Here is a 13,176-nt window from a genome sequence, read left to right as displayed (position 1 = left end):
CAGTGAGAGGCCCGCGTACCGCAAAAAAAAAAAAAAAAAAAAAAATGGATCACAGACTGGAATGAAATATGCAGTACTATAAAACTACTAGAAGATAACATAGGAGAAAATCTATAGGACTTTGGGTCTTTCAATGATTTTTTTAGATGCAACATCAAAAGCACAATCCATAAAAGAAAAAATTGAAAGTTGGGGTTTTATGAAAATTTAAAATTTATTCTCTGCAAAAGACACTGTCAAGAGACTGGAAAAACAAGGCACAGAATGGGAAAAAATATGCAAAACATATATTTGATAAAGAATTTATATTCAAAATATACAACAAACTCCTAAAACTCAACAATAAGAAAACAAACAACCCTCTTCAAAATGGGCAAAAGAACTGAACAGACACTTCACCTAAGAAGATACACAGATAACAAACAAGCATATGGAAAGAAGTTCAACATTACATGGCATTAGGGAATTACAAAGAAAGGCAACAATGAGATACCACTACACACCTATTTGAAGGGCTAAAAAAATTTTTTTAATTGACGATATGAAATGGTACTGAGAATGTGTAGCTACAGGAGGTCTCATTCATTTCTTGTGGGAATGCAAAATGGTACACTTTAGAAGACAGTTTCGTAGTTTCTTATAAAATTGAATATACTCTTACCATACAATCTAGCAATTGTGCTCCTAGGTATTTACCTAATTGAGTTGACAACTTATATCCACACGAAAGCCTGCACCAGAATGTTTATAGCAGTTTTATTCATAATTGCCAGAAACTAAAAGTAAGATACCCCTCAAAAGCTGAATGGATAAATAAACCAAAATGAGCTATCAAGCCATGAAAAGTCATGGAGGAATCTTAAATGCACATTGCTAGGTGAAAGAAGCCAGTCTAAAAAGGCTACTTTTGTATGATTATAACTACATGACATTGGAAAAGGAAAAACCATGGAGACAGTAAAAAGATCAGTGGTTGCCAGGGATTTGGAGGGATTAAATAGATAAAGCACACGGGATTTTTAGGACAGTGAAACTCTTCTGCATGATACTGTAATAATGGATAAATGACATTATGCATTTGTCAAAACCCATGGAACTGTGCAACACAAAGAGCAAATCTCAATATAAACCTTGGACTATAGTTAATAATAATGTATCAATATTGGATCATCAATTTTAAAAAATTGACCACACTAATGTAAGATGTTACTAAGAGGAGAAAGTGTGGGGAAGGGGGGCTAATATGGAAACTGTCTTATCTACTCAATTTTTTCTGTAAAAGTAAAATTGTTCTAAAAAATAAAGTATATTGACTTTTTTTTAAAGTCAGTCCAGAGATTCTACTTTAAATGAATCCAATCTGGCATTTTTCTAAATAAAAATTTTTAAGTTTTCTGCATTTAAGTCTCACTTTTCTGCAAGAATTTTTTTTTTTTTTGGTTTCATATTTCCTAGGTCATTTTTGTCAGAATCGAGGGTGGGGTAGTGAGAATTTAGACATATGTCCTCAAGCTGCCATCTGTTCTACAAATGGTATCCCATATGTTGTTGACGTGTAGAATTTTCATTGTTGACATTTATGAATTGACTATAATTATACTTTAATTTCCTTCTTGACTCAAGTTAATTATAAGGGTGTTTAAATTTCCAAGTGATATTTTTAAAAAAAGAAGATACTAATTTCAGGTTTTATTGCTTGTTGTTTTAGATATGTGAATTGTATAAATTCCACTTTTTGGAATCTATTGAGGGTTTTTCTTCTTGGTAGTTTAGTTTATGACTAATTTTTGAAATATTGCCTAGATATTTTACAATAATGTGTATTATTCTTACAGTTTGTTTAATTATTTCTACCTATGTATTATTGTATTTTTTTCCTCTGTAGAACTTTGAACATCTTAGTTATATATTTAGTGTTATGTTACTTGTTACATTTAGGTTTATTAATATTCTATTGCCATTGTGTCTTGTATCTATTATCACTATAAATAATCCCTTTATTCCATGTAGTGCTATTTGCTTTGAATTTAATTTGTCTAACAGTAGTACTGTAATGAATGCCTTCTTTTAGTTTTCAGTTGCTCAGTATACCTTTGGCCATCACTCTTTTTTTTAACATCTTTATTGAGGTATAATTGCTTTATATTGTTGTGTTAGTTGCTGCTATATAACAAAGTGAATCAGCTATACATATACATATATCCCCATATCCCCTCCCTCTTGCATCTCCCTCCCACCCTGCCTAGATGTTTGAAGACTCCTGAAGTTAAATATTCTTTTTGACTGTGTCTCAAAGTAGATCTCTTTTTATTGACTTTGCCTGCTCCTCTGGGCACTCTACTGTGACCTTTCCTCCTGCTTCAGATTCTGAACTTGTGTGAGCCATCTCACTCAACACAGCCGCGGATGCCGCCGTTCTTATGACCGTCTCATCACAACATTCTACCCGATGGGGTTCTGCCCTTGGGAGCTCTCTTTCCCATTCTTCTCTGATGCCATCTCCTCAATTGAGTGTGGCCAGCCTTAACAATTCTGAATTCATGGATCCCACATAAAAATCCCAGTTTTCTCTAAGGAGACAGTCATCTTATTTTTGTTGTTGTAAAATTTGGCCATCATTTATCTCTCTGACCGTTCATCACCTTTTTAGCAAGATGAGAATTTCTTCTTATATCTCTCAGGGGAGCCTTCAATCTCTGATCAGTCTTCAGAACGCCCTCTCTATGGCACCTTCTACAACACTGATGCTGGGATGCATTTGTGGTAGTGTTACAGAGATAGAAATAATAAAGAACAACGATGTAGTTGATCGTTGTTTGTCTGAGCCAGGGAATGAACAAAAAGATACAAATTCAGACAAAGGTTACTACCAAAGTCATGTTATTTCTATTTCATCTTAGAAGAAATTCAGACACTTACCCTTAGATTTCACTCTTCGAGTTACTTTTCTACCACTCTGAATTTGACCCCAAGGTTACAAAGCAGTGATATGGCTAGACTCCTGGTAGAAATGAGGCTCAAAGTTATTTGAAAATTTTCCACCCTGATTATCCTTTCAGGGGTATTTCATTTAATTAACATTTTGAGTATGCTCTTTACAGAAGAGATATTAACCTCTTATATACCAATTTCCTTCTCTGCAAAGTATGCAAATATCACTAAAGGGCATGGGTAAGCTTAATAAAAGAGAGGGTGGGAAGGAAGAAGAGGGGACCCAAGGGCTGACCCTAGTGAACAGCTCTGCTGCAGAAGTGGATGAGGAAGGGGAGCTCTGAGAGTGTCAGCACAGATGGTGATAAATGATTCAAAACAGCACATGGGCTCCCTGAAGCCAGATACCTTCTATCATCTCTCAACAACTCACATTGACAAAAGGCAAATGAATGTTTGTTTCTAATTATTCTGGAATGTCAATTGTGGCAGAGAAAATTAGTTTAGCTTTAAAAGTCAATTACAAACAAATGTACCACGCAAATGTCAAGAGGGACTGATCCTTGGAGAAATGCGGCGTCTCTGAAAAGCCAAGTGAATGAGTGAGCAAGCGAGAGCTGGAAGCACTCTCACCTGTCACAGCCAGCAGTGCAAATGCCAGCACCAAGAACAGCAATCTTCTTCCTGACATGGGATTCAGTCATTCCTGTCCATACTCCAAACGTCACCCAGCCCTTGGTTCAGTGCCAAGGTTTCTAAATAGCACAAAATGCTCTTCTTTCCATCATGTGCATTTCCTCACCTCTGTGAGGCCACTCACCTCCTCTCATTTCTGTCTTCAGGTTGTGCTGCTCTATGCCTCTACCTATGTCCTGGTGGCCCTCAGCATAGACAGGTACCATGCCATCGTCTACCCCATGAAGTTCCTGCAAGGAGGTGAGCTGGCTCAAACAAGTACTATCCTTGGGTGAGGGTGTTCACTAATATTATCCTCTTAGTAATGGTCTTTTACTCCCCCTTTCTTCTCCTCTTCCACTTCCTCCCCAACTTCATGAGTCTGATTGTCCAAAAAGATGTAGAAAAGAAAGTTTGGGTGCCTGGGAAAATGCTGATGGCTTCTATGGATGGCCAAGAGCCACTAGGAAAGGTGCTTTGCTGGGCCTACTTTGTGACCATTTACCTTGATGCTGACGCGGCCAGGTTTGTTTTTTTTTTTAAGAGCAGTGTCAACACGCCTACCTATCCAAACTAATGAACACTCCCACTTCTACTTGCTTATTTTCCAGAAACAAGCACCTTGCCCTCCTTACTCTAAAACCATGAAAATAATTGGAAAGATTTTTTTGTGCGTTTTTTTTTTGTGGTACGCGGGCCTCTCACTGTTGTGGAGCGCAGGCTCTGGACGCGCAGGCTCAGTGGCCATGGCTCACGGGCCCAGCCGCTCGGCGGCATGTGGGATCCTCCCGGACCGGGGCACGAACCCGCGTCCCCTGCATCGGCAGGAGGACGCACAACCACTGCGCCACCAGGGATGCCTGGAAAGATGTTTTAATTTATAATTATAATAGAAACAAGGAAAACCCCCTATGATCCAGAGATAGCAAAGAATCCCTGAAAGAAGGAAGCAGATGGGTCAGAGGCAAGGCTGAAACCACACAACCCACAATACACACAGATGATGATGCAGCAATATGGCAGAGGTCTTCCTAAATAGATCGCGTAAATGTCCAGAGCAAGAGGGACTCAGGGAAACTGGCAGGATGATTCCTGGAGTACAATGAGGACATTTAATCACAGCACATCTCCCTTCCCACTGCTCTTCCCCTTCCCAGGCGTGCAGGAGGCATGGAGGTCTCTGCTTCCAAGTAGTGGAGATATTGGATTTGGAGAAACAGAGTGGGGCCCTGGGAAGCAATGACAGCTTGTAGGAATGGTGGGTACCTAGTCACAGGACTAATTGTCCATTAGTCCGCCCACAGGCAGAGCCCACTTACCTCTTTGACCCCCAAAAGCAAATAAGAAGCCAACCTACTACACTTTCCCAAGCAGGCTGTGAAAATGATAAAATGAAGAACCTAATAGGAAACCTTGCCTACAAAAATGAGGTGCAATCGAATATCACAAAAAATGGGACAAAAGCCAAACTGTGGAAAATAGATAATACGTTTAAAATACCATTCTGCAGAATTTACAGCTAAGGAAGCAAAATTAATAGAGCAAGCAGAACTTTAGAATAAGCAGAATTAATGTCATCAGATACTGTTAAATACATCAGGCAGTACTGACAGATATTTTGAATGGCAACTTAATAATATCTAATAAAATATAAAATGTGCAGCCTTTTGACATAGAAATTCTACTTCTTGGTATCTTCTCTGGACAAATACTCACATGTGTGCATGCACACGCATGTGTTGTGTGTTGCAGCATTGCTTAGAATAGCAGGAATTCAATGCTAACCTTGGTGTCCCTCAATGGAGGAAAGGCTAGCATCCTATGTAGAAGTTTCAGTAGCTTAGGTTCATTGATTGCATACTATGTGCTATTCATGATTCTAAGTTCTTTACATATGTTAAATACTTTAATCCTCACAACAGCTCTGTGATGTAAATTCTATTATTATTTGTATCTTAATCTGGGCAATTACAATTCAAAGAGTTAAAGCAGTTTGCCCAAGGTCACACAGCTAGTAGGTGCAGAGGCAGCATTTGAACCAGATGGTCTGGGTTCAGTTTAGGTGTCCTCGATTACTGTCTCTAGTGAAGAGGTGGTAGAGCCATGGAGAGTAATATGCATTGACATGAACATATCTACATCACATATTGAGTAATAAAAACAACATACATGCAGTATGCATACTGTATGACAACATTATTGTAAAGAAAAACTGAAAACAATGCTAGATGTTGTGTACAGACAGAGAGAGAAGAGTGTGAGAGAATGCAAGAAAGAGTGAGGTCTCAGAATAATAAACAACTGCCTGCAAAAATGCACACCAACTCGTCCTCACCTCTGGGGATGGGAGCTGGACTCTCCATCGAGAACACAGGGACTTACATGCCTTTAGGGAATTTTTATACCAGAAACATATCAGTGTGTTGTGTGCAACTGAAAGTAATTTTAAGATCGAATTTATACCTGTTTCTCAGGCTTTTTGTAGGTTGTGTGAGTGTAGGAAGGTGTGCAATTCGCACCAAGCTTTCCAGACAGTGTCATGCTCTAGCATCTTCTCCGGCAGAGAAGGATGCAGGGGAGGGGACGAGGGTAAATAGGAGAGAGACGTTTTATGATATATGTATGCAAAAGTGTGATACTCTTACTCAGCCAACCACTTATTTACGTCCTGCAGGCCCTGGGAAGGATTGCATTTGGTGTACAAAAAGACACCCACACCAGAGTATTTCAAGGCGAAGAAATAGGAGTAAAGTGAACATAAGTACAAGAAAACACGTGAGGGGTGTCCCAGGACACTTGCTGGAGGTCGAGGCTTTGGGAACCACAGGCAAGAGGGAAACATGGTCAGTTACATGTCTCACCACCGTATTCATTAGATAAAAATTAATCAACTGTTTAGCTTATGGGAAATATGACTGGTTCTGGGAGATACTGCGCAATATTATAAATCATGTCCTAAATTACAGGAAAGGCAGGAATGAATATTATAGTGTTCTTTAAAAGATGTAAAGCAATTTACTTCCTCACCATAAAATTAATAGACGCTTCATTTAGGGCATTTGGAAAATAATCATCTCTAATAGCTCAGGGAAAGATGCAAGCTTGGAAACAGAAATTAGCCATTTTCCCTTCCTCTGCCCAATCCTAACTGAAGTCATGGAAGAAGCCTGCAAAGAGGAGGAGACCTGCAGCTGGGATGGGAGCCAAGGAAAGACACCATCCAAAGACCAGAAACGTCAAGGAATTCCCAGCACACAGGGAGCAGATTAAATATTAACAAGGATGCCAAGCCCCCTAGGAAAGCTGCATGGCCTTGCAGGAAGTTGAAAAGATCCGCACGGTTATAGGATGTGGTAGTTGGTGGAACAGGGTTTAAGAAGGTCCAGGGAACCCTGGGCTAGAGTCATCTTGCTGCTCCAGCACGTTGGAATGTAAGGGCAGCTGTGAGGGGCAGGGAAAGAGATTCCCCACAGAGCAGCACAGAAAATGGAGCCAGTGGAAGCCAGGAGAAACTCTCCCGTGGCTGAGCAAGCACATGGCAATGGTAACAAAACCAAGGGAAGGAGAGCAGAAATGGGGGGGGCACATTTTTACTGATGTTTTATTGCTTTTTACTAAAGTGGTAATTTCCTTAGCCATCAACTCCAGAGGAGTTGTCAGTTTTAAAGCTCTTTAGTAAAAATAACTGTGAGAATAATTAGAAAAACATCAACCCATAATGAAGAGAGATATATAGTGCCAGGTATGAAAATATAAAACTTTGATAATTATAACAATATGATACTGGAACCTATCTAAAGCATATAAAATACCAAATCAGTTAGATAAGAATGAATTTGCCAGTGTATGGTGTCAGAATAGCTGTCTAGCCATTAAAAAAAAATAGATCACTACATGTCACAGTTAATTACAAAGTAAATTCCAATTGGATTGAAAAAGCAAAAATTTTAAACATGAGAGGGTATGGGTATGGGTAAAACTTTCATCATTTTGGTGAGGAAAATATCTTTCTAGGAAAGAAATCTTGCAGTTCTTTAGTAGTCAAAAAGATCATTTCTATATATCGTTCATTTATTTGTCGCTTTGTTTCTTAAAAATTTCTCATAATTTTTTCATGTCCTTTGCCCACTTTTTCAATTGGTGTGATCTTATTTCTTTGCCAGAGTTCTTTATAAGAAGGATATTAGCCCTTTGCTTGTCATATACAAATATTTCCTATTTGTCATTTTGCTTTTTAAGTATGTTTACAATGTTTATTATTTATAAATAATTTTAAAATTTTTATTTAGTAAAAATTATTTTTATTCCCCTTATTGTTTCTGCTAATTGAAGAACTGCAAGATTAAACATTTGGATAGGAAATCTTACCAACAAGATAACTAGACTAAGAGGAAGAATCCTCAGTGTTGGGTGACTATAAGGAAAAGGACACTTCTGTACACTTCCAGTGGGAGCCATAAATTGTAGACACTTTGGGGAAACTTAGCTATATTTGCCCAAATCCCTTGTTCCTTCAAATGAAAGAAGGCTACTTAATGTTTGGCAAACAGCTTTCAAACACTGTCACAGTGCTTCACAGTGCTAGGTACAAGAGAAGGATGACAGACTGACCAAAGGTCCCATCCCTGCCTTTGAGGATGGGCAAGGTACAAGAGACAAGCATTCGCACAGCAACCTATCAGATGTATGCAGTACAAACTGAGCTCCATAGTACTTTAGGAATGGATGCATCAGCATCTCAATCAAGCAGGTAAATCGGGGAAGAAAAAGAGGAGAAATTGGGGAACACTGACCTTATGCCAGGCAGTGTTCTAGCTTCGGTGTAAGCATACTCTTTTTAATCCCTGCATCAGCCTTAGATGCTGGTCCTATTATCCCCATTTTATGCATGAGGAAACTGAGGCTCTGAGAGTTCTAGAATCCCTCTTCCACCATGATATTTTTCCACACTAGATGCCAAGCATGCTCCCAAAGGATGTTTCCAGATGCCCAAGCATCCCTCTCTTTTCTCTGAGCAGAAAAGCAGGCCAAGGTCCTCAGCGTGATTGCCTAGAGCCTCTCTTTCCTATTCTCCATTCCCACCCTTATCATATTTGGGAAAAGGAAACTCTCCAATGGTGAAGTGCAGTGCTGGGCCCTGTGGCCCGATGACTCCTACTGGACCCCATACATGACCATCGTGGCCTTCCTGGTGTATTTCATCACCCTGACTATCAACAGGTAAGAGGCCAGCAGGCCAGACCCATACAGGGGCTTTCCCGGTTCACCAACTGCTGCTCTCCTCCCTTACAGGTCACTCATTGCTCCTCGCATACTTTGGGGAACGGGCTAGGTGACAAGATTTTATCTAAAGCTGCTATGTGCTAAGCTCAGCTCCTCCAAAGTGGGATAAAGAGGAGGGAACTAACATTTTCTGAGTATGTGCTGTGGGGCAGGCATTGTACCAAGTGGTTAACATTGATCTCATCAACCACACTACAACTCTATGAAATAACTATTATCCCCATCTTATAAATCATAAAACTCAAACTCAGAGAGGTTAAGGAACTTACCCAACATTACGCAGGATTTAACCCCAGGTTTGTCTGATTCCGTATCCTGTTCTTTCTTCTATATCATGCAACCTTTCAAATATAAGACGTAGGACCAGTTTCAGAGATCTTATAATCGAAAAGACAGACACACTTGAAACAAAACTGAGCAAAAAAATGCAATACACACAAAAGTATGCTAGACAATGTATGCAATGAGGTCAAATAATGGCAGGGAACACTTCTTGGAAGCATCCTTTGAAGGAAGGAAGGCTTCAGATAGGAGAAGGGGACGGTGGAGAGAAAGCAGTTTCCCTGGTAACCGGGGGTCAGAGTGCGTATGGTGACAGGAAAGGACAGGCAGGCAGTGCCGATGGAAAAGAAGTTGGCAATAAGCTCTTTCTGGATGGGGTGAGATCAATTGTGAAGGGCCTTAGGAACCAAGCCAGAGTATGTTCCCTTTGTCCTGCAGCCAATGGTGGGCCAAAGACGGTCTTTCAACAAAGAAGACCACAACCACCTGGACAAGGCAGGGTCTCCCTTGGTCACATGGCAGGATCATCTCTGAAAGTGGCTCTGCACAGGTGGATGGGATCAGGAATTGCAGGGAGATACCTGGCATGTTGAGTATGTATATGGGTCTTCCTCCTCCTGCACCTTCTGAGTGTCCCCAAGCCTGCCGTCGAGTGTCACGTAATTCGTCCTGGGCAAAGGAAGATCAGCCTTTGGGTTTCAATAGTATAAATAATGCTGTGATAAAAATCTTTGTACTTAAAATTATTCATGAGTCTCTGATTATTTCCTCAGAACTCATTCTAATGGAATTGCTAGATCACAGATGATGCTCATTTTAAGACTTTTGATGCATATGCATAAACTGCCCTTTTAAAAAATGTGTATTCCTGCCAACAGCAAACAAGAGCTCTCATTTTTCCTCCCCTGACCCAGAGGAAGGTGGTGTCATTTCTGTATTAAGTCTTTGCTGACCACAGAGGTTTAAAAAGGTATCTCGGGCTTCCCTGGTGGCGCAGTGGTTGAGAGTCCGCCTGCCGATGCAGGGGGACGTGGGTTCGTGCCCCGGTCCGGGAAGATCCCACATGCCGCGCGGTGCGCCCGCGGGTCCCGAGCCTGTGCCCCGCAACGGGAGAGGCCACAACAGTGAGAGGCCCGCGTACCGCAAAAAAAAAAAAAAAAAAAAAGTTATCTCATTGTTTCAATATGCATTTCTTAGATTAAGTGGTTGGGTATTTTTCAAGTGTTTTCTGACATTATAGGAATCTCTTGTTCTTGCTCTTTGTTCGTCTTTAGTCCCTTAAGATACTAAAGCTGGAAAAATGTTATCCACCACATAGTCCAGCCCCTAAACTTTTCACGAGTAGACTTAGGGCTAAAAGAAGCAAAATGACTTGCTCTCCATCAGCAGCAGAGGTCGAGCTGGACAGGAGCAGAGTGATTCTCACACTTAGCCCCTCAGCCTGACTGAGATTGGATATTGTCCAGTCATCTCTGCTGAATATACAAGTTAACATCTATATTGTATTTCAACTTACTGCTCTCCTCTCCACCAAGCTGAATCTGGGGGGAAACCTGAAGGGAGGATGAAGGTTATTTAGACAATGAATCAAAGGCAAGTAACAGCCACATTAAAAGAAGCCCATGGAAGAGGAAAGAGGCCAGTTGCAGCGGTAAGAAAGTATTTGGAAGGAAGTGACTCATGCCGTCACAGGCAACTGAAACATCGATTTCGGTGGCAGCAAATGTCCCTGCTTCTCTCCTGATTAATTTCCCATCAGCTCCTGAAATCAGTCAAAACCCCTGCTCAGCAGGGCGGATGCAGCCGTGAACCACAGGCTCCCAACGTGCTGTCTGGCCAGATCCCTCAGGCGGGGCTTTCACTGTCTGAAATTTCCCCCATTAATTCGAGCTGCCTCTTCTCCTCCAACTTGCCTACGGCCCAACTTGTGCATTTTTGTAGTGTCCTTGGAAAACGCAAAGTCTAATTTAATGATTAAAGGGGATGATTTCAAAATCACTCAGCCCTTGTTAGACAAAGTCCTCAGTAAATCCTGCTCCTTACTCCTTGCTTCCAGCTGGGGTAGAACCAGGAAAATTCAGAGTGACCTTGCTCTGTCTGTCCTTGAGCTTCCCTGAAGCATTTCCTACCTACTCAGTCATCATCTTCCCTCTTCCTCTTCCATGGTCAGGCTTCTGCGGGAGAGAAAGCTTCCCTCTGGGGGATGCAGCATAGCAACTCCCCGCTTCTTGAACCAAGACCAGGCCCAGATGGAGTTTTGTGAAGAATTTGTTTGCCAGCTAGTCGAGGGATAAGTTGCTATAATTTCATCTCTCTCAGAGCTAAAGCTCAACTCTTTTTTTGTTGTTGTTGTTTTTCTTAATCACACTTTGGTACCCTGAGCTTGATTCTGTTGCTAGTGACTCTTTCAGATAAGGTTAAATTCTTAATTTCAAGATTGAGTAGACAAAAGAAACAACACAAATAAGGTGCTCATGCTCTTTATTAACCATGCCTCATGTTTTATTGTCCCTCATGCATGATACATTTATATACAGATATATATATACATATATATGTATATTCTTACCAATTGATAGGCAAAAATACATATATACTATTGTTTTAATTTGCATTTCTTTCATCACAGATGAGGTTGAACACTTTTATATGTTCGTTATTATTTTTGTTTTTTAAGTAAATTACCTATTTGTATTCTTTTACCCGTTTTTCTCCATTTTATTTTATTTTCTCTGTTCTCTCTCTTTCGAGATATTTTTTATATAAAAACTTGTCCTGTTTTTATACGATTAGGATATTTCCCTAGTTTGTCCCTAGTTTGCCTTTTCATTTTGAATGTGATTTTATTTTGCTTTCAGTTAATAAGACTGACATAATTAAGGAGAGAAATCATGAATACCTAAATTAGAAAGTCAAATGACTCGATTTAAAAAAAGAATCATAGGAAAGCACTTTGCAAAACTTTATATAAATGCATGTGAAAATATGAATGAAATGTATATGGCTTTTCTGTAATATATAAGCATTTTATATTTTAGTGTATTCACATCTACACACAATTTTCTTTACATTTTTTCATTTCTTTTCTTTCTTAGGAAATTGTCCCTTTCACAAACTTATCTATACTTTAACTTTTTAATGATTTATAATTTTAATTATTTGAAAATAATTTCAGTGTTGAGAGCATGTTAAAAATATCACCTTAAAATATTTTTTATTTGATTTTGATGTTTAATTTGATTTTTATGTAATATGAATTAGAGATCTAAGTTAAATTTGTTTTTGGGGATTTTTTTGTTTTGTTTTGTTTTGTTTTTGTGGTACGCGGGCCTCTCACTGTTGTGGCCTCTCCCGTTGTGGAGCACAGGCTCCGGATGCGCAGGCTCAGCAGACATGGCGCACGGGCCTATCTGCTCCGCGGCATGTGGGATCTTCCTGGACCGGGGCACGAACCCATGTCCCCTGCATTGGCAGGTGGACTCGCAACCAGTGCGCCACCAGGGAAGCCCTGTTTTTTTTTTTTTAATGCTGGGTCATTTGTCCCAATATCACTTACTGAATGATTTATCTTTACGGTATGAAATGGTAATTTTATCATATGCATATTTATATTATAAATGCTCTTATTGTTTCTGAGCTTTCTATTCCCTTCACTTTATTCTGTTTTTATTTTCTCTATTCTCTATCTTTAGAGAATTATTTATGCAATAACCTTTTTCTTTTTTAATATATTGCAAAAATTTCCCTAGTTTGTCATTTGTTTCTTCACTTTGAATATGGTTTCATTTTGTTTCCAGTTTGTAGTGATTGACATAATTAAGAAAAGGAGAGGGGCTTCCCTGGTGGCGCAGCGGTTGCGCGTCCGCCTGCCGATGCAGGGGAACCGGGTTCGCGCCCCGGTCCGGGAGGATCCCACATGCCGCGGAGCGGCTGGGCCCGTGAGCCATGGCCGCTGAGCCTGCGCGTCCGGAGCCTGTGCTCCGCAACGGGAGAGGCCACAGCAGA

The 13,176-nt window shown here is 40.2% G+C and overlaps 1 protein-coding gene across 1 annotated transcript in view; it reads left to right on the top strand.

Annotated features, from left to right (window-relative positions):
- Positions 1-13,176, top strand: part of NPSR1 (neuropeptide S receptor 1) — a 135,588-nt gene that overhangs the window by 96,465 nt on the left and 25,947 nt on the right. The window contains 2 exon segments of the mRNA XM_007128296.2: positions 3,774-3,867; positions 8,625-8,826. Of these exon segments, the coding sequence (XP_007128358.1) occupies positions 3,774-3,867; positions 8,625-8,826 (296 nt within the window).

The sequence above is a fragment of the Physeter macrocephalus genome, chromosome 5, assembly GCF_002837175.3.
Source record: "Physeter macrocephalus isolate SW-GA chromosome 5, ASM283717v5, whole genome shotgun sequence".
NCBI classification, from domain to species: domain Eukaryota; kingdom Metazoa; phylum Chordata; class Mammalia; order Artiodactyla; family Physeteridae; genus Physeter; species Physeter macrocephalus.
Note: the sequence above shows the minus strand (reverse complement) of the source record. Positions and strands in the feature narration are given on the sequence as shown.